At 39.4% G+C, this 24,379-nt stretch overlaps 1 protein-coding gene across 5 annotated transcripts in view; it reads left to right on the top strand.

Moving 5' to 3' along the window:
* HDAC11 (histone deacetylase 11) overlaps positions 1–24,092 on the top strand; it is a 69,275-nt gene extending 45,183 nt beyond the window's left edge. For all 5 annotated transcript variants that reach the window (XM_038411495.2, XM_043518113.1, XM_043518116.1 and 2 more), the window contains 5 exons: positions 626–702; positions 2,345–2,407; positions 6,285–6,381; positions 16,883–17,061; positions 20,984–24,092. In XM_038411495.2, the coding sequence (XP_038267423.1) occupies positions 626–702; positions 2,345–2,407; positions 6,285–6,381; positions 16,883–17,061; positions 20,984–21,226 (659 nt within the window). In that variant the 3' untranslated portion in view covers positions 21,227–24,092. The remainder of the gene's footprint in view (positions 1–625; positions 703–2,344; positions 2,408–6,284; positions 6,382–16,882; positions 17,062–20,983) is intronic.
* The last annotated feature ends 287 nt before the right edge of the window (positions 24,093–24,379 follow it).

The following is a 24,379-nucleotide window of genomic DNA, read 5'->3' as shown; positions in this document are numbered from 1 at the left end:
TGAGAAGGACTTGCCCATCCCATCCCATCCCATCGCACAACCGCACAAGTTAATTGGGTACTTTGTGGGGGTTTTCATTCCCCCCCCCCCAAGATAATTCATTAGGTTATTACTGTGGTAGAAGAAGGTTGTATTCTAGCATGCCTGTTGCCTGGTTGCTGCCTCAAGTAGGTTTACCCTTTGCAGTTTGCTGAGTTGAATTGGCCTCCTGCTTTACTCTAAACTAGAGCACATGGCTCCGGGTGGGTGGGCCATGGATGCAAAGTGCCTTACCACAAAGGCATGGGTTCTAACGTAGTTTGTAATCTCCTTTGAGCCTAGTTCTTCATATGGTTGCAAGATTTCCAGGTTCTGGGGCCAGATCACTTCAGATTGGGACACATACTGCTTCTCTCTCTTGGGACCTGATAGGCCAAATATATAAAACATGAAGGGGTGACATTGAATGTGATATGTTACCGGGACAATGGGTTAGGGGTTTTAGATGCTTTTTTCAATTTAAAAATGTGATGGTCATTGCTTAACAGCAAACAAACACTGACCTTACATTTTGCACTGACAATGTTTTCCATAGTATCTAGCTTTTTAGCCTAGTATTTCTTTAAAGTTATATTTTTATATTTAGGTGGTGGCTTCCATCACTGTTCAAGTGATAAAGGTGGAGGATTTTGTGCATATGCTGATATCACACTGGCTATTAAGGTAGGACATTTAAAAATAATTTTCTCTACTGTTTGTACAAATGAAAATATTATCAACATAAATTTCTTAAATCAGTAGTCTAACCTACATCTTAATAAACAGGAGTAAACAAAACAGTCTGTAGACAGGGATTAGTATTAAAGTAGTCTAGGGACTGATGCTGCAGCATTTATGCATGCATAACTGTCACTGATGGGGGCAATAATTTTGTGGAGAAGGCTGCAGAATCAGATTACTGCAGGTAAATATGACTCAATACCATTTTGTTATAATTCTTTCTTTAAAATAAAAATACTTTTAAAACTATCATAGATTAATTGTCTTTAAATGTTCAGTGGGAACTGTCCTGATTCTGCAGTTGGCAAACTTGACACCCATGTGGGGGCTCCACTGATTTCTACCTAAGTTTGCATGGGCACAGATATCCGCCCACAGGATTTTACCCTTAATGCATTTTGTCTTCCTAGATAAAAATGTGAAGTCTTCGAAAATAACCTTACAAGGGAGGGGAAAGAGTTTGAAATACTTGATTATATTTAGTATGGTATGTTCTATAAACAAACATCCATATATAGAGGCTGAAATAAGACCTCCTGTAATTAAGACTTAATTACTCTTACAAAGTATATCACAAAATATTTGATAACATGCTATAAAATACTACCCAAAATAATTAAAATGTTTAGATATAAACAAATATAGTACACTATATGGTGAAGTACCCTAACTTTTTTTGTATGTTAGTTTACTGATTTGCAAAATCTCTTAATCTGCCCTGGGGCTCCCAACTATTCCAATGCAAATTGGAAATTATAACTCTCTTCCATAATTTGTACATATACTAAAGACATTTTTACTATCCATTAGTTAACAGTACTTACTATTATGACTCAAAGAATTTTTAAAAAACATTAATGTGCTTTCTCAGCCATATGGAATAGCAATTAATGAATTCTACTACTAGTATATAAACTTTGTAAAATAAAGTTGAATCCCTACTACAATGTTCTCCAACTTTTTTGAGAGAGAGAGGAATGCTCTTTATGCACATTCAGTCTGCATCATCATCATAAACCAGGTAATATATTTATCCTACACAATCCTTTAGAAATGTAAGCCATTGATGATGTGATAACCTGCATCACCTCTTTCAGCTCTAAACACAAGTAGAAGGAACTTTGTTTTTTTTCAGTTATAAGATTTGAATCTGAAAGCTAGCCTATAAATGTAAAAGCGGCAAAGAGTCCTGTGGCCCCTTATAGACTAACAGACGCATTGGAGCATAAGCTTTTCTGGGTGAATACCCACTACAAATGTAGTTCATGTATATAATGTGATGTAAACGCATGGATTCTCTTTGTGTATTGAGTCCATAAGCTTATCAGGATAATGGTTTTCAAACCATAAAAAAACCTCTGTGTGTTTTATGTAATTATTCCTTCATGTATTGTTAAGTTTCCATAATAAAGTGTTTCAAAAATATCTAGCCCTTAATTTTTGGCAAATAAGAAATGTATACACTACATTCTGTTTAAAAATAAAATGTACCATGCAAGCATCAAGCTTCCATTCTAATCTCTCCTCTACATTCCTAACTGTAGTTTTGTTTTGTTTTTCTCTTTCCTCTGTACCATGATTCCAGTTTTTATTTGAAAGAGTAGAAGGAGTGTCTAAGGCCACTATTATCGATCTGGATGCTCATCAGGTGAGTGATTCACATGTCCCATATTGTTAAAAAAAAAAAAAAAAAAGTTTTACCAAAAAGCAGAAATCCTCAAAAATACAATTTTTCTAACAACCGTATTATGGTAAAAATATAAGTTACAGAATGCAAAGGTGATCTCAATTGGAAAGGATTTAGGAAATAAATGTGTAGCATTGTAGGCACAAAGCACCCCACCATAACTCAGTTAATTACCTGACCTTTAATTTCTTAAGTTGATATTATTATATAATTACTGACACACAAATATAATCTCAATTTTTTTAGTAAGTTATTGGCGAGCCTGCTCTTATCTATTCATTTGTCTGCTGATCAGTAGGGTGCTGGTTTCTGACAAAGTGCCATTGGGATTCAGGTTTGGTTGATGATTCCTTCAGTGCTGATTACTGTGTATCTTCTCTAGGTTATATTTAGTAATTAAATCAGTCAGGTTTTCCAATTGTTTTATAGTTTTTTCTTCATGCATAAACTATTTTTAATCCTCATCTATCTAGTTCTAAAAATTTGTTTACCTAAATTTGTTTCTCTGTGATTAGCATCTAAGTTTTTTTATTTTTCTCTTTGCTCCTCAAGCTTCATGTATCATTTAGCTTTCTTGTATTACAGTGCATTAAATCAAAACTTTAATAAGAAATCCTTTTGAGCCCATTGAGTTAAGATCCATAGTAGGGGGTTCTTTTTGTTGCTCCCCAAGCTAAGTGTCCTGCTGCAGCCACCAACAGATCAGGTTTCTTCAGACCATAATTATTGATTAACTCAGGATTTGGCTTTGGAGTATGAGTTTAGCAGTACATACTAAACCTTAGGACTGTGAAACCAGAGAGTTGATTTGTACAGTGAGTAGGATTCAGAAAATTATACCAGTGTTGCCATTGCCAGGAGTTTGAAAAACATGAGTCAGGCCTCAAAATATCATTAGGGGGCTTTAAGAAAAACACCAAATATCACAAGACTTTCAATAAAATTATGAGAGTTGGCAATACTGAAAATCTAACTCTGTCACTTTCCCTGCATGTGATATTTTCACCGTAAATCAGTTGTATTTTAAACAATTTTTTCTAGAATTATTATTTCAGGTAAGCTAGGGAGTGGTTCCATGCTCTTTGAGCCAAATTCAGCAGTCCATCCCTAGTCATTAATGCTCTTGAGTATGTGCTTAAGGCCCTTGACTGCAATTGGACTTAAAACTAGGGGTGTCAAGCGATTAAAAAAAAATAATCCCGATTAATGGCATCTCTCCCCTTCCCCGTTTTCCTGGCCCCCAAATACTCAGTAAACCTTCTTCATCTTCTCACTTGCTTCACCTATTTGGATAAAGATAAGTTTTCATTTTATGTGGAAAAATAAAGCCTCACTTTTTAAAGTAGAGACTGTTGGCCCTGGAATTCAGTGTAATGTAAAAATACTGTACTGTGAACTCAGAATGAAGCTGACAGCACAGACCTGGCCAAAAAAATAAGAAATCTGACAAGCCAAATTAAAAAGGATGAATGAAGAAAACCATTCTACTAGAAGAAAACCTACTCTATCAGTCAGCAGCCAGGGTAACCCTCCAGAGGTAATTAACTTACTCTTTAGAAAGATACCTTGATAAAGCAGTGCCATGTATTGCTACTAATTTACCTCCCCACAGATTTAGTCAGTAAAAGTTAAGACAGATGTGGTCTGAATAACTGGTTATAGAAAATCATGGGATCATCACTTACTGCGTTTGATTATTAATTACTCAGCAGAATCCTGGTGTTTGATTATATTTTATGCTCCTTAACTGTGGTGATAAAGCTGTCTTAATAAAATGTTCGCTGTTGCAAATTTAAGCTGAGTTGTAGCTCCATCATGTGGCTAGAATGTAGAAATATTTTCTGGTCTACCTACGGTGATGCAGCCTAACACTCGTTGAGAATTGTTCAGCATCCCATAAGAAACAAAAGACTCTTAAAGAGAATTATAATTAATTCAGCATTCATAATCATTGCAGCAACTTTTACAGGAGATGAGTTTGACCTTCAGTGCTTGTAATGGGAAGAGTGATTTCAGGCTAATGGAGTACACTATATACATGCACACAAACATACACCCCTTCTATAGAAGGAATGATTTACTGTGTGTATTGAGAGCAGCTCTCATCTCTGGTAGTAGGATTTTCAGCAAAATCCTAATGGGCTAAAAAAGTTTTTTGTGTGGATTTGTTTTATAAACCTGAGTAGTCCATACTGTAGACTGATTACTTTTACTGTTCAGCAGTAAAAAAATTATTTATTTTAGAAAAGCTGGTAATGTACTAAAACTGCATTTAATCAGAAATGTATACCGTATTTTAATGTGGTGTTAATCCACTTTTGAGGCAGTTTCATTGCTAAGATGAAACGTTATGGTCTAGAAGAATATGTTATCTTCCATCATGTCTCTTATCTGCATGCTAAAATTGGCCATGAAACAAGACCAAAGATTATGTAATGTAGTTACGTTGTATTTCTGAAGGGATCTTTCAAAGGGTGTCAAGGCTCCTCGTTAAAATGCTTCTCAAGAAATCTCTGATTTTATAGCTGTTGTGCCAGTGATCTATAGATTATAGGCTACATCAGTCTCTCCCACAGTTTCCCTTTCTTTAGGAGAAGGAGTATGTGAGGTAGCAGACTAGACAAGAGTCCTCTAAATGTGCTGATCTGCCAGTGTCACGAAGAAGTTCTGTAGATCTCAGGGAACCCACTCAGTCCATCAGCCTTGGGAACTTGACTCACTCCAGAGCTTTACTGTCATTAGTTCCCCATCTTTGTACTACCCTCTTCTTTGGGGCCTGGGAGTAGCAAAGTAGTGGAGTAAGAGTTCATGCTCAGCCACCTCTAACAGTCCATATCACTGGCACAAAAACATGCTGTGGAGCATTCACGTACTCTCCACCACCCTTTCACATGTACTAGCCAGTTTTAGCATTGTAATGGCTCTTTTTCTCTTGGGTGTCTTCAGGACTGGGAACCACAGCAGAGATACAATTTTGCAACGTTTTTATCAAGTTAACGTTTAATGACACAACAAAAATACTGAAAATATTATTTTCATGGATTTACTCCTATACTTTGAAATCAAATCATTCTGATTACCGTCTTGCTTTCATTCCTTACATAAACTCTGATATAATTTAACATATTTTATCTTGAGAACCACTAATTAGAGATTGTTTTATGCTGTCTGATAGGAGTGCAGATGAATTCAAGGGTGTGGAAAAAGGAGATGATGATCAGAATCTGATTTTCCCTTTAACCATTCCTCTCCCTTACCCCAAAGTCCAATATTTCAATAGCGATTCCTGGCTTTACAATGGTAGAAGGTAGAATGTAATATGTTTCTCATTACATTTTATTGATATTTTACTTTTGCAGTCTTTCCTGAATGTTAATTATCTTTTTCAACATTTCATTGATTATCAAAAAAACCTCTGGTCTCATTTTACGTATTCTCAGTAGCTGACAAGCTTCTGGAATATAGTGTGGTTAAAGCCTAGAGCTTGGTCTGATTTCTATTCTTGACTTGAGTTCAGACTTCCTTGTGACACTGAGCAAATTGGCTGCTCCGTTCCTTAGTTTTCTTGTCTGCACAGTGGAGATGAAAATACTTCTGTATCTGCAAAGGAGTATTGTAATGCTAATTTCAGTAATATTTGTAAAACACTTGGGGAGCCTCAGATAAAGATGCAAGTATTGTTATTCACAACATCAGAATAACCTTTAAGGATATAACCAAGAAAAAGTACCTAGAACATTAAACACTGTATCATTGTATTCTTAATTTCCTTAATGCTCATAGATTCTTTAATACTGTGTTTGCTTGCTAAGATCAACCTATTGAAATTTTCTTATAGGGGAATGGCCATGAGAGAGACTTCATGGATGATCATAGGGTTTATATTATGGATGTGTACAATAGATATATTTATCCGGGGGATGGATTTGCTAAACGTAAGTACTTTTCAAACTGATATGATCTTAAAGTATTAAAAATCTATTTACTACAGAACAATTGCTCCATTCACCACTGAAATGCTGCTCACTCTGAGGTGAAATACAGCAACACAAAAATATTCATGAACTTAATCTAAAAAAAATTCTCTTTGAGGATGTTTGCAAAAACTTGCAGGAAATATTTGAACTTCAGTGTCTATCATGGTTCTGATTAGCCATGAGTCACATGGTATTGGTTCTGGTTCATTGGCTGGCTGAGATTGGACCCCAAGTGGTCAAGACGGAGGGTTAGAAGTCATTTAGGGTATGTCTACACTACGAAATAAGGTCAATTTTATAGAAGTCGATCTTTAGAAAGTGATTTTATGCAGTTGATTGTGTATGTCCCCACAAAGGGCATTAAGTCAGCGGAGTGCATCCTCAATACTGTGGCTAGCATCGACTCACGGAGCGGTGCACTGTGGGTAACTATCCCACAGTCCCCGCAGTCTCCGCTGCCCATTGGAATTCTGGGTTAAGCTCCCAGTGCCTGATAGGGGCAAAAACATTGTTGCGGGTGGTTTTGGGTACATGTCGTCAGTCTCCCCTCCCTCCGTGAAAGGCTCGGCAGACAATCGTTTTGTGCCTTTTTTTCTGGGTTACCCGTGCAGATGCCATAGCATGGCAAGCATGGAGCCTGCTCAGCTCACCGCTGCTGTTGTGAGCATTGTAAACACCTCGCACATTATCCTGCAGTATGTGCAGAACCTGGTTAGGAGACGCCAGCACGAGGATGATTGTGAGGAGGATGTGGACACAGACATTCCTGAAAGCATGGGATGTGGCAATTGGAACTCATGGCGGCATTGGGGCAGGTTAATACAGTGGAACACCAATTCTGGGCCCAGCAAACAAGCACAGACTGGTGGGACCGCATAATGTTGCAGGTATGGGATGATTCCCAGTGGCTGCAAAACTTTTGCATGCGTAAGGCCACTTTCCTGGAACTTTGTGAGTTGCTTTTCCCCCGCCCTGAAGCGCAGGAATACCAGGATGAGAGCTGCCCTGACAGTTGAGAACCGAGTGGCGATAGCCTGTGGAAGCTTGCAATGTCTGATTGCTACTGGTCAGTTGGGAATCAATTTGGAGTGGGCAAATCTAATGTGGGGGCTGCTGTGATCCAAGTAGCCAGTGCAATCACTGACGTTCTGTTATCAAGACTCTGGGAAACGTGCAGGTCATAGTGGATGGCTTTGCTGCAATGGGGTTCCCTAACTGTGGTGGGGCGATAGACGGAACACATATCCCTATCTTGGCACTGGACCACCTTGCCAACCAATACGTAAACCGCAAGGGGTACTTACCAATGGTGCTGCAGGCACTGGTGGATCACAAGGGACATTTACCGACGTCAGCATGGGATGGCCGGGAACGGTGCATGACACTCGCATCTTTAGGAACTCTGGGTTGTTCAAACAGCAGCAAGAAGGGACTTACTTCCCAGACCAGAAAATTACCACTGGGGATGTTGAAATGCCAATAGTTATCCTTGAGGACCCAGCCTATCCCTTGCTCCCATGGCTCATGAAGCCATACACGGGCAGCCTGGACAGCAGTAAGGAGCAGTTCAACTATAGGCTGAGCAAGTGCAGAATGGTGGTAGAATGTGCCTTTGGACATTTAAAAGCTCGCTGGCGCTGTTGGCTGATTAGGTTAGACCTCATTGCAACCAATATTCCCATTGTTATTACTGCTTGCTGTGTGCTCCATAATATCTGTGAGAGTAAGGGGAAGACGTTTATGGTGGGGTGGGAGGTTGAGGCAAATCACCTGGTGGCCAATTTTGAGCAGCCAGACACCAGGGCGATTAGAAGAGCACAGCTAGATGTGCTGCGCATCACAGAGGCCTTGAAATCACTGGCCAGGCTACGGTGTGAAAGTTGTGTGTTTCTCTCCTTGATGCAAACCCACCCCCTTTGTTGATTTTAATTCCCTGTAAGCCAACCACCCTCCCCCCTTTATTTCCTTTGCCAGCTGTGATCAAAGTCATTATTGTTTTGAAACTATGCATTCTTTCTTTCTTAATTAAAAAAAAAAGTGAGATAACTGACAAGGTAGCCCAGGTGGGGTGCAGGAGGAGGGAAGGACAAGGCCACATTGCTTATTGTAGCCACACTACAAATCAAAGTTGTTTGATTAACCTTCTGCAAAGGCTTTCAGAGTACCTCCAGGAGAGCTTCATGGAGATGTCCCTGGAGGATTCCTGCTCCATCCCCAGACACATTAACAGACTTTTCCAGTAGATGTACTGGCCGCGGATGCATCCCAAGTCTTCAAGGCAAATCAAACATTAAACAAAATTGCTTTTAAACTCTGTACTGTAATTACAAATGTGCACTCACCAGAGGTGCCTCCTCTGGCTTCAGGGTCCGAGAACCCGCCCTGGGAGGGTATTGGCTCCAGGATGATTAAAAGGTCCTGGCTGCCGGGGAGCACTGATTCACCACTTGCCTGCTGTGCGTTCTCCTCCTCATCCACAAAATCCTCCTCCCTATTGCGTGAGACTCCCCATTTGCAGGTGTCCACGGACAGTGGTGGGGTAGTGGTAGGGTCCCACCTAGAATGCCATGCAGCTGATCATAGAAGCGGCATGTCTGGGCCTCTGACCTGGAGCGACTGTTTGCCTCCTTTTCTTTTGGTAGGCTTGCCTGAGCTCCTTAACTTTCACACGGCACTGCTGTGTGTCCCTGTTGTAGCCTCCATGCCCTGTGTGATTTTGGCATATATATTAGCATTTCTTCTTTTCTATCGGAGTTCGGCCTGCATAGAGTCTTCTCCACATACAGCAATCAGATCGAGTGTCTCCCATTCGCTCCATGCTGGAGCTTGTTTGCAATTCTGGGACTGCAGGGTTACTTGTGCTGCTGAGCTTGCCATGCTGACCAAACAGGAAATTAAATTCAAAATTTCCTGGGGCTTTTCCTGTGTACCTGGCTAGTGCATCGGAGCTGAAAGTGCTATCCAGAGCAGTCACATTGGAGCACTCTGGAATAGCTCCTGGAGGCCAGTACTGTCAAATTGCATCTGCACTACCCCAAATTCGACCCAGCACGATCGATTTTAGCGCTACTCCCCTCATCAGGGAGGAGTACAGCAGTCAATTTTAAGAGCCCTTTAGGTCGACGGAATGGGGTTGGTTGTGTAGATGCATTGATTATAAAATCAACCTAACATGGCTAAATTCGAACTAACTTCATAGTTTAGACCAGGGCTTAGTTTGCTTTATGGTTTTTTAACGGAGAAGTTGTAGTTACACTTTTTTCTTTTGGCCAGTCTATGCTAAAATGATTTATGGGTCTAGCTATACCAGCAAATCCTTCTAGTATAGATGCAGTTTATATTGGCAAAAAAAGTGCCTTTGCTGATACAGCTTTTACTAGTTCCATGAGTGTAATAATCTATACCGGCAAAAGCACTCATACCAGAATAACTATGTCTGCACTAGTACTTTTGCTGGTAAAATCACACCCCTAAGCAACATTACTATATTGGCAAAAGTTTCGAGTGTAGACTTGGCTGTTGAGGTAAATTTTATTTTTTCAAAATTTGGCTGCTTTTTAGAGTTAAAACAGTAACAGGAACAGTTTATTTGTTCCATGTATTTTTCCCATCACGTATACATAGTGCGCTATTTTTGTGTGTTCCTTCCTACATTATCACTGCTGGCCTTCTGGCCTTTCTTGTGTGAGGTTTACCTCAAAGTAATAAGTTTAGGTCAGTGTGCTTATCTTAGATGCCTGCATCTACAGACTTTATTTTTCATCCTATTTACCAAGTATACGATCCATGGGTGTGTCCTTGTCTTAAGGGCATCTGCCCTAATTTCAGTCAGAAAGGAAGTCTGTTGTATTGCCACTGATTTGAGATTTCTTCTGTCTGGGTCATTATTCAGTGTCCTAAGGACATGTGCATACACTGAAGAGAAACAATGACAATAATCATTAGACATTGGCAAAACAGAGTGATATCTCAGCCATACTTGTAAAGTGGCAGCAACTAGATGTGAAGAGACAATTTTACCATTAGCATCATGGGTTTGTTACCACAGAAAGCTGCTGCAGAGGCATTTAATTAAAATATATAATTTAACTTAAACATGTAGGCTCTAGGCACACATCTTTTGAGGCTAGAGGTGAGGCACCTGTCCAAATAGGCTTCGGCTGCTACTGATGCTGATGCAAGATGCTGTAGAATCTAGGGATGAAACATTATTTCATGGTTGTTCTAACATAGATGATGCCACCCTGGCATTTGTGTATGAAATCTCACAAAGGCAAACATTTTGCAGATGAGAAGTTTCATGCCATGCCATGCAGCAGTCTAATATACAGGAAAAGCTGGATGGGCAACTTATTGAGGGCACAAAAATGCACAAAACCAACTGGGAGAAATAAGTGAAATTATTCATGATACTTTTTGTTAACTCTACTTAACAGGTCTATATGCATAGGTTTGGACCTATCATAAGGCAGATATATCCTGTCAGCCCCTAAGAGTGGTATGGCCCCGGGACCTGAGTCACTAAGGCAGACCTGGGCTTCAGGACTGTTAAGGCGCAGTGTTCAAAGTCGAGGTAGTTGCCCTTCTTCCCAGGGCAGTATGATCCAATGGCCAGAGTCAATAGGGCTGTCCAGTGGTTCAGGACATTAAAGACTAGTGGCCAAAGTCTATTTAGTGGCCTCCGGTGGCCCAATTCACCTCCCCACATATTGGCAGTGTTCATGGTGGGTTGAATGGGGTAGAGGCCCAACAGGTCCTGATCCAAGGCCCCAGGGAACTGACATCTCGCTGCTCAGTCTTGGTCAGCCGTCACTACTGTACCATTCCCAGGTTCACTTCCTACACCTTCTTCCAACGCAGGGAGTCCCTTGACAATCACTGCCTTGTCTCCGTTGGCCTCAGCTGAGGTTCGGTAGAGGCACAGTCCTGGCTGGCATCGGCATCTGGTGGCTCCGGCACTCTCCCAGCTGGAGCCTGCAGCACACATCTGCTCTCATCAGAGGTCAGCCCAGACTGACCTGAGCTGCTTCCTCTTATACTGTGGTTCCAGTCGGAGCATGCCCAGCTGGTGTGAGGGGCCGTGGCTTCCTCAGCCCATAGCGTCGGGTTAATCCCTTCCGGCCCAGTGTGGGTCAGGCATACCCCATAACAGGACCATTCAGATGAGTCAGTTGAAGCACTAGTTGAAACTCCTATGAAGAATAGCGTATCATGACCTCTAATGAGAAGTAATGTTTCTTCCAGATGTTATTAGAGGAATTCAACTATATATAACTCGCTGTGCAAAGCAGTGCTTTTGTTTTGGTTTTATTGAGAATTTCACTACATTTATAATTGACTGACACGTTGATTTTTAAAATGACAAGTTCACCAAAGAGCAACAGAGTCCTTCCTCTAATGGTACCTGAAAATTCATTAAGTGTTCATTGATCATCAAGAAAAAATCTTTAGCTGTATTTTAGGTATTCTCAGTAGTGGATGAACTTCTGAAATGTAAGGTGCCGACTTTAGCTGGTCTTGTTAGTAAGCCATTCAAGAGACCATGCAAAACATCAGAATAGGCTAGACGTGCTATTGATTTAAGGACAACTGTCACTACTTAGAATTTTGTATATGTTTCGTTAGACTAAACATTTTTTAACAAATGGTTCATTCAGGATTAGCTAACTCTGCGTAACTAGGGATCATGTTGCCTGCAGAATTGTTATTTATATAAGCCTTTAGAAAATGAGAAACCTCTGAATATCCTGTAAGCATTGTGAAAAGAAATAGAATACTCTCACAACTGTTAGACACTGGGAATTTGGTGTTTCACCATGGTGTATCTCTTAGGTGTAGTGGCCTCTCATAATTAATTAATTGGCTTTTTAAATTAAAAGGAAAAAGCCTAAAGTTGGATTGATCTTTTGATTCAGTTTGATAAGATGCAAATGTCTGTGGCAGGCTTGATTTGTTTATAGTATTAGAGTGCAGTGTGTAATTTTTTCTTTCTGCTTAATTTTTTTAATATAACTGTCACTCTGATAAATAGCATACTTGCTTAATTTGGATGATTGACAAGGAACACATGCAATGCAGTACATCTTTCTTTATTTTTCAAATACTTAACTCCAGTGTTTACACAATAGCATACTCATTTCAAAGTATTACATCAAAAATGTTTGTCAAGGGTACATCATGTCTACAAGAGAAAAATGACTAACAGATGAAGTTAAAACAAAATTGGTCAGTGCATTCCTATACTTATTTATCAAATAGCAATGTTTTCTAAGATATGGAGTGTAATTCATTTATAACTTTTCCAAAAAAATGGAGCACGCTTGTTGATTTTAAATGGCAACCCTTCTGTAGTTTTAATAGCTGTATTTAGAAAAAATGGTGTGAATTGTTCTTTGCTACTCTACATTTTCTGCTGTGTGGTCCTTTGTTCAATTCATGCTGCCTCTTCAGTTTATTAACTAAGCATATCAAATTAGTATCCTGTTAACATTTTGCATGTTGCTTAATTGTAAGACTTTTATTAAATAAGTGTGTGTACAATACCTAAAAGGTGACATTCGTCCTAGTATAGATGGTCCATTTAAGCATCTACATACAAGTTCAGGTTTTTTTAGGCCATGAATATATGCCTTAAACCATTTGGAAGGCATAGGCTCTCTCTGCACTGGGGTGAGTTTCACCCCAAAGCCTCTGAAAATAAAGACAATTGCTAAACTTGTCACACTTCTGTTTCTACCAGGCTTGGCATTTTCTTGCTAAGATGGAAAACACATAGACTCCTAGTCATACCAGCCATACACATCCAATCAGATGCTTTCCCCCTGCTTGTAGCACTCTCACTCATGCCAATTGAAATGTGACTCAAAATCAAGATGAGCGAAGTTTCCCCTTCAGCTCCTCTTCTTCACTACTAGATGCTACTCCTGGGGCTTCTGAGCTGTCAGCTAAGTTTTCCTCCTCTATCTATCATTACTTCTGAGGGAATTTTGTACCAAAAAAATTAAAATTCTGCACCAAAATATTATGCACATGATATTTTAAAATTCTGCAAATTTTATTTGTCAATAAATAACTGTGGCTCCAGCATGACAGTGGGGAGGACAGGCCACTGGCGGCATTGAGATAGGAGATCACCCTGAAGCCCTGACCTCCCCCGGTACAGGGACTCGGCAGTGAAGCTGCACCTGATCCTGATACAGTGCAAGGGCTGGGCCTGCCCCAGGAAAACCCCGGGGCCCCGTCCCTCTGCAAAAGGTGCAGCAGGTGTGGATGGGCAGGCTCAGTCCAGCAGGATACAAGTGTGGAGGGGCTTAATGTGGGGGGATCCAGGTGTGGGGTGAGAGGTTTCTGTGTGGGACAATCTGGGTGCGGGAGGCTCAGTGGGAGATCTGGGTGCACAAAGGCTCGTTTTGGGGTTCTTGGTGCAGGGGCAGTGGGAGTCTGCAGGAGATGCAGGTAAAGGTGGTTGGGGCTCATGGGCGGCCCTCTGGGTGTGGGGAGATGGGCCTTGGCGGGGGGGGTCTGGGTGTGGGTGGTTCATTGGGGGGGTCTGGGTGCTGGGGGCGTGGGGCTTGATGGGGTGAGGGTCCAGGTGCAGCTGGTTGGGGCTCAGTGGGGTGGGGGTCAGGTGTGGGGGGCTCATTGGCAGGTCCATGTGTAGGGGAGTAGGGCTTGTCATGGTGAGGGTTTGATGGGCCTGCTTAATGGGGGAGCCCCAGCTGCTGCCAAGGGGATGCCGCATGCCAGGTTTCCGCTTCCCCCCACGATTCCCCTACCCTCTTTTCTTCTCCATCCCCCTCCCCTCAATCCCACATTCCCCTTTCCCTGCCCTATTCTACCCCATCCCTTCCCCACTGCCTCTTCACCCCCACTCCCTCACCCCCCTTTCCCTCATTTCCCCTATTCCAGGGGGCTTGGATAGGGGGTGGGATTCCAGGGGGCAGTTTGGGGCGGGGGGCCCAGGAAGGGGCAGTCAGGGGACAGGGAGTGGGGGGGTTGGATGGGTCGGGGTTCTGAGGGGGACAATCAGGGGGTTGGAAGTGAGAGGGGGCAGATAGGGGCCAGGGGCCAGGCTGTTTGGGGGGCACAGCCTTCCCTACCTGGCCCTCCATACAATTTTGCACCCTGATGTGGCCCTTGAGCCAAAAAGTTTGTCCACCCCTGCCCTAGACTCATGCCCTGACCATCCTTCTTTGTCCTGGTGACTCCTCCCTCTTTTACTCACTGATCTCTTTGCAGGCTTCCTTACATCACTGTGATTCTGGTGTGATGAAGTGGGGAGGAATAGGTGGCCAGCACTGCTACTACTTAGCTCTAAGCAGCAACACATCCCAAGGGAGCAGCCATGATATGAGGAAACCAGGATCAGTGAAATTACTAACAAATTTGGGAGAGAAAGTGTTGAGAGAAAGGAGTGGGGAGGAATTGGACCGTTGTGAGAAGAGGGCCAGTGTGAAAGATTGAGGGAGAAAAGTCAGAGAGAGATAGTGAGGAAGGGACTGGGGAGAGAGAAAGCAGGTGTGAGAAAGAAGGAAAGGAAACACTTCAGGGATAGCTAAGGAAAAGGTAGTCTTGTGCTAATGCAGAAGACTCTAGGTCAGGACCACTGGGTTAATTGGCACTGGAACTAAGGATGCTGGGGGTTGCTGCCGCTCTCCCTGGCTTGAAGTGGTTTCTATCATATACAAGGTTTACAGTTTGGTTCAATGGCTCTCCACACTACCACTATACAAATTGTTCCAGCATGCCTGACTGGGTTCCATTCTCAATTCTGGTATTAAGTCAATGTGTAACTTCAAAACAATCATGCCACCTCTTTTTGCCTCCATTTCACTTTTGTAAAATGGGAATATTGATAGCAGCCTACCTTAAGATCCACAGAAGTATTAGCATTAATTTCTTTTTAGAGAGAGAGAGTCTGAACCAGAAAAATCTTGTGTGTTCACACCCCCAAAAATGTCACTTGAGCTACTTTGAACTTGGAAACTATACATAGTAAGCAATTAAATATTGTAATCTTAGGTTGTGTTTGCTGAAGATGAGGACATGATACCTGAAAGCTGTGGGATATCAGTCCGTGATTGTCAGAAGTGACATTTAATGGTTTAATCAGAACAACACTTACGTTTCTTTTTCTACTAAATGTTTCGCTCCTCTTTTTAAACTCCATCCAGCTACCACATTGTTTCCCCTGAACGTGAGCTAAGTATTGTCCATAGTTGTTGTGATGGGTTGGATCACAGAAACCCCCTGGGAACTGCCACCTGATGTGCCAAGACTACTTCTGCCCCTGCTTTCCCTGAACAGAAATCATGAAAAATAATATCAAACAAAGGAAGCAGAGTATGAAAGGAATAAAAGAAAGATGGAAAGACACAGAACAACTGCAAAGCTGGATGAGGACAGGAATGCAACAATGAGCCTCATAAAGATTATTAGGACAAATTATTATTGATCATTATAATTTTTGTTTATATTCAGTGGATCTAGAGCACCAGTGTGTTTTGTACAGCACCTACAGGATAATGAGCCACAGTCCCTACTTTGAAGAAAGTCTGAAATGGATTTGATTTGTCGATTTGTATTTTAATGTATTTGTAAGTTATTCAAAACTCTTTTTCTGTGCACATAGCTAGGCTATGGAATCTTGTGTGTCCTTTCTCTTACCCTTATCCACCATCCGGCATTTCTTCTGATGTTTTGCTCCACCCATTTGTAGTTATTTGACTTAAATTAGGTCGCACTTCCACAATCAGATCTGTGGGGGCAGACCCATACAGAACCCTGCTGACATCAAAATAATCAATTAGCATGAATTAGTGTTTGCCAATACACCTGATAAGGATATGTGATGGTAAGCAGTTCTTGGCATCTTTACAGCACTTTGCACAGAGGGACTCTTGATTCTGATTGTAGCCTCTGGGTGCTGCTGTAATACAAATAAATATTAATAATTTATCTTAATGGTCTTTGTCTTACCAGCCTTTCATGCCAGCATTTGCCTGCACTGCAATTAAATTTGCTTTACATTTTTATTTTACTACTTTCAGGCCTTTGTGTCTTTTGTCAGTTTGATGATATTCTTACTGATTTCCTTCCCAGTTGTTGAATATTTATGGGATAAATATAAATGGAGATTACTTTTATTCAATAATAGTCCCTCTGTATTATGTTTTCTTTTATTCATTATGCCAGATTTTTTTCTTTTAAATGTAAAATGTTCCCAGGTTGTAATGTTTAATTTAGCTGCAGCTTTTTTGCGGGGGGTGGGGAGGAAGAGGGAGAAAGGTTGCGAGAATGTTTTTAAGTTAAAATCTTATGAAATTCTGTATATTTTCAAAATGTTCATAAATTGTAATCTCTATGCTTTTCATCTTGCTTTTGTCTGAATCTTGCTTTTTCCTTCACAGCATGTTCTTTTGTTTCTTTGATTCAGTATCATTAAATCAATTTTTTTTAGGAGCCATAAAGCGGAAGGTTGAATTGGACTGGGGTACAGAGGACACAGAATATCTTCAGAAGGTACAAACACATGTGGAAGGGGCATTAAATGAACTGAGGCCAGACATCATCATTTATAATGCTGGAACTGATATCTTGGATGGTGATCCACTGGGAGGTCTTGCTATTTCACCACAGGTTTGTATAACAATACAATATCTACAGACTTTACGGGGGGGGGGGGGTGTTCCCCCGTGAATACCGGTATCAATGGCTGGATTCACCACAACTTTGCCCCCTTAGCTTTGAAGCTTTGGAACCTCCCCAGAATCTAATCGCATCCTTCCAGTTGATGGTTCTTTTCTGCTGAAACTTATCACTCTATTCTCTGATCTTGAGCTTCCCCTCCCTCTTGTCTTGTCTTTCCTCTCTTAGTCCCCAGGAAAGGACAGACATAGCAACTGCAGTTTTGTAAGTTATCATTTTCTAGCATTTAATTCATTAGCTGTCCTTGTTGTTGGCCCAGAGCTTGCAAAACCTTAAATGAAGGCACCAGAGAAGGAAAAAAGAATAAGTTGATATGTGAATCAGTCCTTCCTGCTGAATGTTTTCAAATTTCATAGAAATGTAGGGCTGGATGGGACCTTGAGAAGTCATCAAGTCCAGCCCCCTACTCTGAGTCAGCACTGAGCAAACCTAGGCCATCCCTGACAGGTGTTTGTCCAACCTGTTGATAAAAACCTCCAATGCTGGGGATTCCTCAGCCTTCCTTGGAAGCCTATTCCAGAGCTTAACTACCCTTAGAACTGGAAAGTTTTTCCTAATATCTAATCTAAACCTCCCTTGCTGCAGATTAAGCCAATTACTATTTGTCCTAGCCTCAGTGGACATGGAGAACAGTTGATCACAGGCCACTTTGTAACAGCCAATAGCAGTCTTCATCCCTCTTTGCCAGGGCTGCCACAGTGAGCAAGTAAAGAGCGTGCAGAAGCTGGTGGGAGAGGATGGGGCCAGGCAATCAACTAAGTGCTACCAGCAATGCTGTGGCTTAGCTTCTGGCACAGTTCCCCTTTGGATTCAGGGATCCACGCTTTGTCTTGTGCAGACTGAGGCAGATCTAAGTGTCCGTAGATCTGCGCTCAATACGTGCTTGCTGATAACATGCAACAAATACTACTTCATATACATGTTTGTCTTAGGAAATTTTCTAATGAATCTGATCCTGAGCTCTGAGAAATCAGCTAAAATATTTTGGGATACAGAAATTTCAGAAGAAGCTTGACTAATGACATAGCATGCGATTGGATTGGTGTTTAGTGTCTGAGTGATGATGCTCATTTTCCATTGTCATCGATGATAGAAGAGAAGCTCTGTATTTAATGCTGAATTTGTAAATTGCAAAGTGTTAAGCAAGCAAAGAGTCATCAGAATAGTTCTTATTATTAACTATTCTCTGATGTAAATATTTAAGCAGGCTGAAAAGACCCTATTGAGAAATTAGTTGCACTGTTGGTATTTTTTTTAATGGTTTTGGAATGCAACTTCTGCTCTGTTAGGATACACTATGTGCTGTACTGAAATATATATATTTCATTTAAAACTATTCTTCTTGAAATGGGAACCAAGATTAGCAAAAGACTATTTTAGCTTAAAGTGTTTGGACTCCCGTACAAATATTTTCTACTTTCAGAATGTTTGAATTAAACTTCCAGTTGTAAACAAAATAAAGATATTATGCTTAAAGCACATAAATGAATATCTGGAAATCTAGGTTATATTTTTGGCTCTCTAAATTGTGTGATACTGGACAAGTTATTTAATTGTCTTTCTGTGCCTCAGTTTCCCCATATTTAAGATACGGATTATTTCTTTGTGTGAGAACATAAGAACGGCCATACTGTCTCAGACCAAAGGTCCATTTAGCCCAGTATCCTGTCTTCTGACAGTGGCCAATGCCAGGTGCCCCAGAGGGAATGAACAGAACAGGTAATCATCAAGTGATCCATCCCCTGTCGCCCATTCCCAACTTCTGGCAAACAGAGGCTAGGGACACCATCCCTGCCCATCCTGGCTAATGGCCCTTGATGGACCTATCCTCCATGAATTTATCTAGTTCTTTTTTGAACCCTGTTATAGTCTTGGCCTTCACAACATCCTCTGGCAAGGAGTTCCACCGGCTGACTGTGCGTCGTGTGAAAAAATACTTCCTTTTGTTTGTTTTAAATCTGCTGTCAATTTCATTTGGTGTCCCCTAGTTCTTGTGTTCTGAGAAGGAGTAAATAACACTTCCTTATTTACTTTCTTCACACCAGTCATGATTTTATAGACCTCTATCATATCCCCCCTTAATTGTCTCTTTTCCAAGCTGAAAAGTCCAGTCTTATTAATCTCTTCTCATATGGCAGCCGTTCCATACCCCTAATTGATTAGGTTTAATTCATTCATGTTAGTAAAGCACTTTGACGTCCTTGGATGGAAAGTGCTCTAGCCATGCAAAGATTGTTGTCCCTTTTTAGATTTCTGTGAATCACAGAATCATAGTTACTGGGTTATCTAGCTCATCCTTCTGCAAGTTCAGAATTTTTCCTTATAGTATATTTTTCTACATCTGAGTCTAGTCTGTTCTAAAATGTACCATTTGCTGAAGCTTCTAATATTTCACTTAAGAATCTGCTACACCGGAGTTTTTGCTGATGTTCAGCCTAAATTTTTATCTTAATTTCATCTCACTATTCCTAGTTAAACCCTTTGTCCTTGTACAGTACCATTTAAACAAACAAAAAATCTTTAGATAGATTTTAAAAAACAGTTAAAATAGCCAAATTTAAATATTCATTTTCACCCTTTTTTCATTTTTCTAATTTTGTTCCAATATTTTTCCCTGATGCATTTTTATAAGGGATGATCTTATTTTTCTTAACCCCTTTGTCTAGCACAGACTCATTTTATATCTGTTTGGCCGCTTCTTTCCCCACAGTTGTGATTTTCAATATTCTTGTTTAGTTCCTTTCCCCCTTTTCTATTTATAGTAATTTTTTAACCTTTTGATTTCTGAACAGTCCATTGTGAAGCTACATTTCTTACTTTTATTATTGTCTTGGAGAGGAGTTGTAGTGGGTTGGTTGCACCTTTTATTATGTGTCTTTTAGGATTATCCTTACTTTGTCCTTGTGGATACTTGTGGATTTTAATATGTTTTCTCATTAAGTAATTCTGAATTTCCCTTTTCCTCAAAGGTGGTTTCTTGAACCTAGTAAACTTTACTTCTGTGTTGCATGCAGTAAAGAATGAGTTCAGTGACAGTATAGAAGCTCTTGATCACTAATCTGTCCTATTATTCTCATGTTTTAGAACGTTCCCCTCTGTTAGTAAGAAATAGATCTGGATTGGTGCTCTTGATGGATTCTCTCCTGTCAGGATCATGAAGGACCCCATTCAACTGTACAGTACATAGGTTCTTATAGTAGTCATATTGTACCCTTTTTAAAGGGTGAGGAAAGATGATCTTGTGATTAAGACACAGGACTTGGACTGGAAATCTGGGTTGAGTTCCTGGTTCTACTAGGAATGTCTTATATGATCATAGGCAAGTCACTTGATCCTAAGCATGCGAGTAGTCCTCCTGAAGTTAAGTATGTGCTTGTATGCCTTTCTGAATCAGGGCTATGATGTCTTATAGTTTCAGTTCTCTATCTGTAAAATGGGGATAATGCTTCATTTTCCCACCCCTTTTCTGTGGTGTCTAGGTTTTCTATGCAAGAACTATCTTACTGTGAGTCTGTACAGTACCTAGCACAATGGGGCTCCAATCTGTTGTGACCTCTACTCACCACTGTAATACAATTAATAAATAGTCTTTGAAAAGTTTGTGTATAGAAAGCCAAAGCATACTGTTAGATACACTACTAGAGGGATATTTAAATAATTTAAATAATTATTTAACAGATTTTCATTGTATTCCTATTAAAAAATCAAACATGTAGATCACATAATGGTAATTTCTCATGTATATAAAGCCATAAAAGCATAAGCTACAGGCTACAAATCCATATCAGTAAAAATATAAACTAAGTGACATTCATATCATTTCACTTTGTTTTTCATTTTTGTAAATATGCAGGGAATTGTTAAAAGAGATGAAGCGGTATTCAGGGCTGCCAGAAGCCACCGAATTCCTATCTTGATGGTGACATCTGGAGGCTATCAGAAGAGGACAGCACGGATAATTGCTGATTCCATTCTTAATTTGCACAACCTGGGGCTTATTGACAAGGAGCTAGCAACCAGTGAAGCTAAAAACCCCAAGGTAGAACTGATGATTAGAGAATCTATTTTAGATTTAACTAACCTGTCATTACAGTGAGACAGTACTATGTTTTAGAAAGAAAATTCACTAATTGTATAGTGTTTATACATAGGAACAAAAAGTTTCCCCTGCTCTGTCAGAGTTAATATAATATAACATGAGAGAGATGTATTCGCTTATAAAAATTAACAAAGTAGAGATACTAGCTAGTCCCAGAATCATTGCAAGTATCTAACTTGCTTCTGAGGCACTCTTGAGTAGCTATGGTATGAAAGGCAGCAGATCTTTGAGAATTAATTTAGAGATATACTCAAGGGCAGTGTATTTCTGTTTATAATATATAGTATAACTAGCTTTAATTGTTTCTCTTATTTTTATGGAAAGTCTACTGTGTTGTTGAAAGGATTGTAGAGGTAGGCTCTGAAGACGGTCTCAGGCCACTTAGTAATGGTGCAGTTCTTTCAGTAGATGGGAGGAGGGAAATGTTAAGCCCTGAGCAGAACCATTTGAATGAGAGGGCTTTTCAATAATTGCAAGGACAATAAAAATGCAAATTGAATTGTTTTTGTGCTGTACCTACATTTTCTGGATTTTGATAGTACATTTTGGAAATGTACATAAGTAGATGAGATAAAGACTAGCAGAGAAAGGAGTGGTATTGAGAAATCAAGAGAAAGAAAGAGAGGAACAGACAAAAGAGGTGTGAAGGGTAATGTGACAGTTGTGACAATGTGCATGTAGTTTCGGCAGAATTTTCCACAATATCCTAGTAACACTAATTGTGCACTTTGGCACATTTTATTGTAACATTAGAGAACCATGTTGATCCAAATAATTGTCAGAAATCCTTCCCCCATTTGCTGTATATTTATTATTCCTGTAATAATAATGAGGATCGTGCATCACTATTGGTAAATGTTGAGCTCTAAGTTCAGCACCTCTGGTTAATCCTACATCAGCACATAATTCAAAATGTTAAAGAATCACAGTCTCTCACATTTACATGCACTGGAAATCTTTCCAAAAAATAAGTGAATTTAGAATTCAGTACACTAGTGATCAAGAATTTATTATCCAAAAATAAAAATTACCGAATGATCATTTGAAAATCAGGGATGGTAATTTGAATTAATTATAAACTATTGAGTTTCCCCTCTAACTATATATAGTACTATCAAATCATTTTATTAATAAATTGTTTAGCTACATTCTTTGCAATAAGTATGGACACTGCTGTCAACTTTTCCTGTCAAGAAAAGATAAAAATAATTCTGCATTATATTTTATCATTTTCTAGCCCATGTTTAAGTTTGATACTGGGAAGTGGTTAACAAAAATATATCTATTTGTATGTCCATTAAACCATTCCTAATGCATTTGTAAACAGACAGATGGAAAATAGGTGAAACATTACTGGATGTTCCAAATTATTGGAATTAAAGGAATGATATTTTAATTTTTAAAATGAAGGAATAGAGAGATAATTGTGCAATTCACCTCTAGTTATCGATTCAGTGCTAAGGTTTGTATAAACATTCTTATACTGAGAAAAATGGTCAATTGTTTGACTTCTTAAACCATACCATCTTAAAAAGTAAATGAATTAGTTTATATTTTATTCCCTTTTCTCATACTGACTAAAATCTTCCTCTCTAAACAAACTAAAAATTTGAGTAAGAAATGTTCAGGTCCTATAATATGCAAATGAGGGCCAAGGGATTGGTTCTTAAACTCTGTTTCTTGTCTCTTTAAAAATAAGGACTTTAACAAATGAGTGGTGAATATTCAACATTTTTGCATCCTCGGACAGTCAATAAAGAACTTTAATTTTAAAAAGTGATGTAATTTGAAAAGGTAACCTCTGAGGCACCTCTAAATTACACCATGGTTTTCAGAAGTATAGTGGCCCTCTTACCATTATTATTGTATAGTGTAACAGTAGGCAGTGGGTTTTTGTTCTATTGCAGTGTTGCACTTTTCACTTGCTCAAAGATTTGGCAGTAGACATAGCAGTAAGATGCTGTCACTGATAATAAACAAAATCACATACTAATTCAGACATAAATATACTGTAAAATATCTAAATAAGGCTTATTTAATTACTGAGATATATTAACTACAAAATCTTGAAATCAGGCTTTCTTGGAATGCCATGAATTGTCAACAAAATAATTTATTCAGTGGAGAATTAGGTGCACCTATTAAATGTAAAGAATTTGATCTTTGTATTAAATACTGTCTGTGGCATAGGATCATAGTTTTCTAAGTAGTATAAATATTTTGGAGAAGCCATTTTTCTTTGCCTTCTAAATGTTCTCTTTATATAGTGCTGGTTTCATGACATGAGTAGGGTTTCTGTCTTCATATGAAGGATGTCAACTTTTTTCTCTTAGTGGTAGAATCAGCATGTAAAGTACTTAAGTAATGTTTAGTTAAGTCAGTTACTTACCTCAGTTAACACTACTTCTCAGACTCTTGAGTCTACTAGTTTTAGAAAATTGTACAACTCGCTATAAATATTTGCTTTAAAATCTATTTGGCACACTGCACTAATGTTGAGTTACGACACTGTTATTAAAAAGCACTTTGAATATTCTTACAGTAAGAATTTTAAAAGTACTATTAAAATGTTGAGATTTATTTTTACTGATGTCAAGTATCAGGGGGTAGCCGTGTTAGTCTGTATCCACAAAAACAAAAAACCTTAAAGGTGCCACCGGACTCCTTGTTGTTTTTACTGATATATTACTTAAAAATGTTCCTATGCTTTTTTATAATTTTTATAAAATTAAAAATTACATTTGTATCAAGCTAAAACACTGTAATAGTGCCATATGGTCTTTTCAAAAACGTGTTCTGTTTGTGTTTAATATGTTTATATTACTCTCTTGGTGGAAATTAAAATGATGTTGGATAATGTTGACTGACTTTTCCTCCTGTATTCGTCTTTCTTTTCCCTTCCCTTTTCACATTTAGTATATAACGGAAGTCTCAGCAAAATACACTCAGTATCAGCCTTAAGGAAGTTTGGAAATTATTTCATCACGTTGCTTTAAAAATGAAAAGGAAATAGTTAAGGGTGAGATTTTCAAAAGAGGTAAGGGTGAATCTGCAGGGAATCCATACCCATAACGATGTAGGATCACAATCCCATTCAGTGCACCTAAATCACTTAGATCTTAGACACGTAGAACACTCTCTTAATCTATC

Source organism: Dermochelys coriacea, chromosome 7 (genome assembly GCF_009764565.3).
Source record: "Dermochelys coriacea isolate rDerCor1 chromosome 7, rDerCor1.pri.v4, whole genome shotgun sequence".
Classification (NCBI taxonomy): Eukaryota; Metazoa; Chordata; order Testudines; family Dermochelyidae; genus Dermochelys; species Dermochelys coriacea.
The sequence above is the reverse complement of the archived record's forward strand: the minus strand, read 5'-3'. Positions and strand labels throughout refer to the sequence as shown.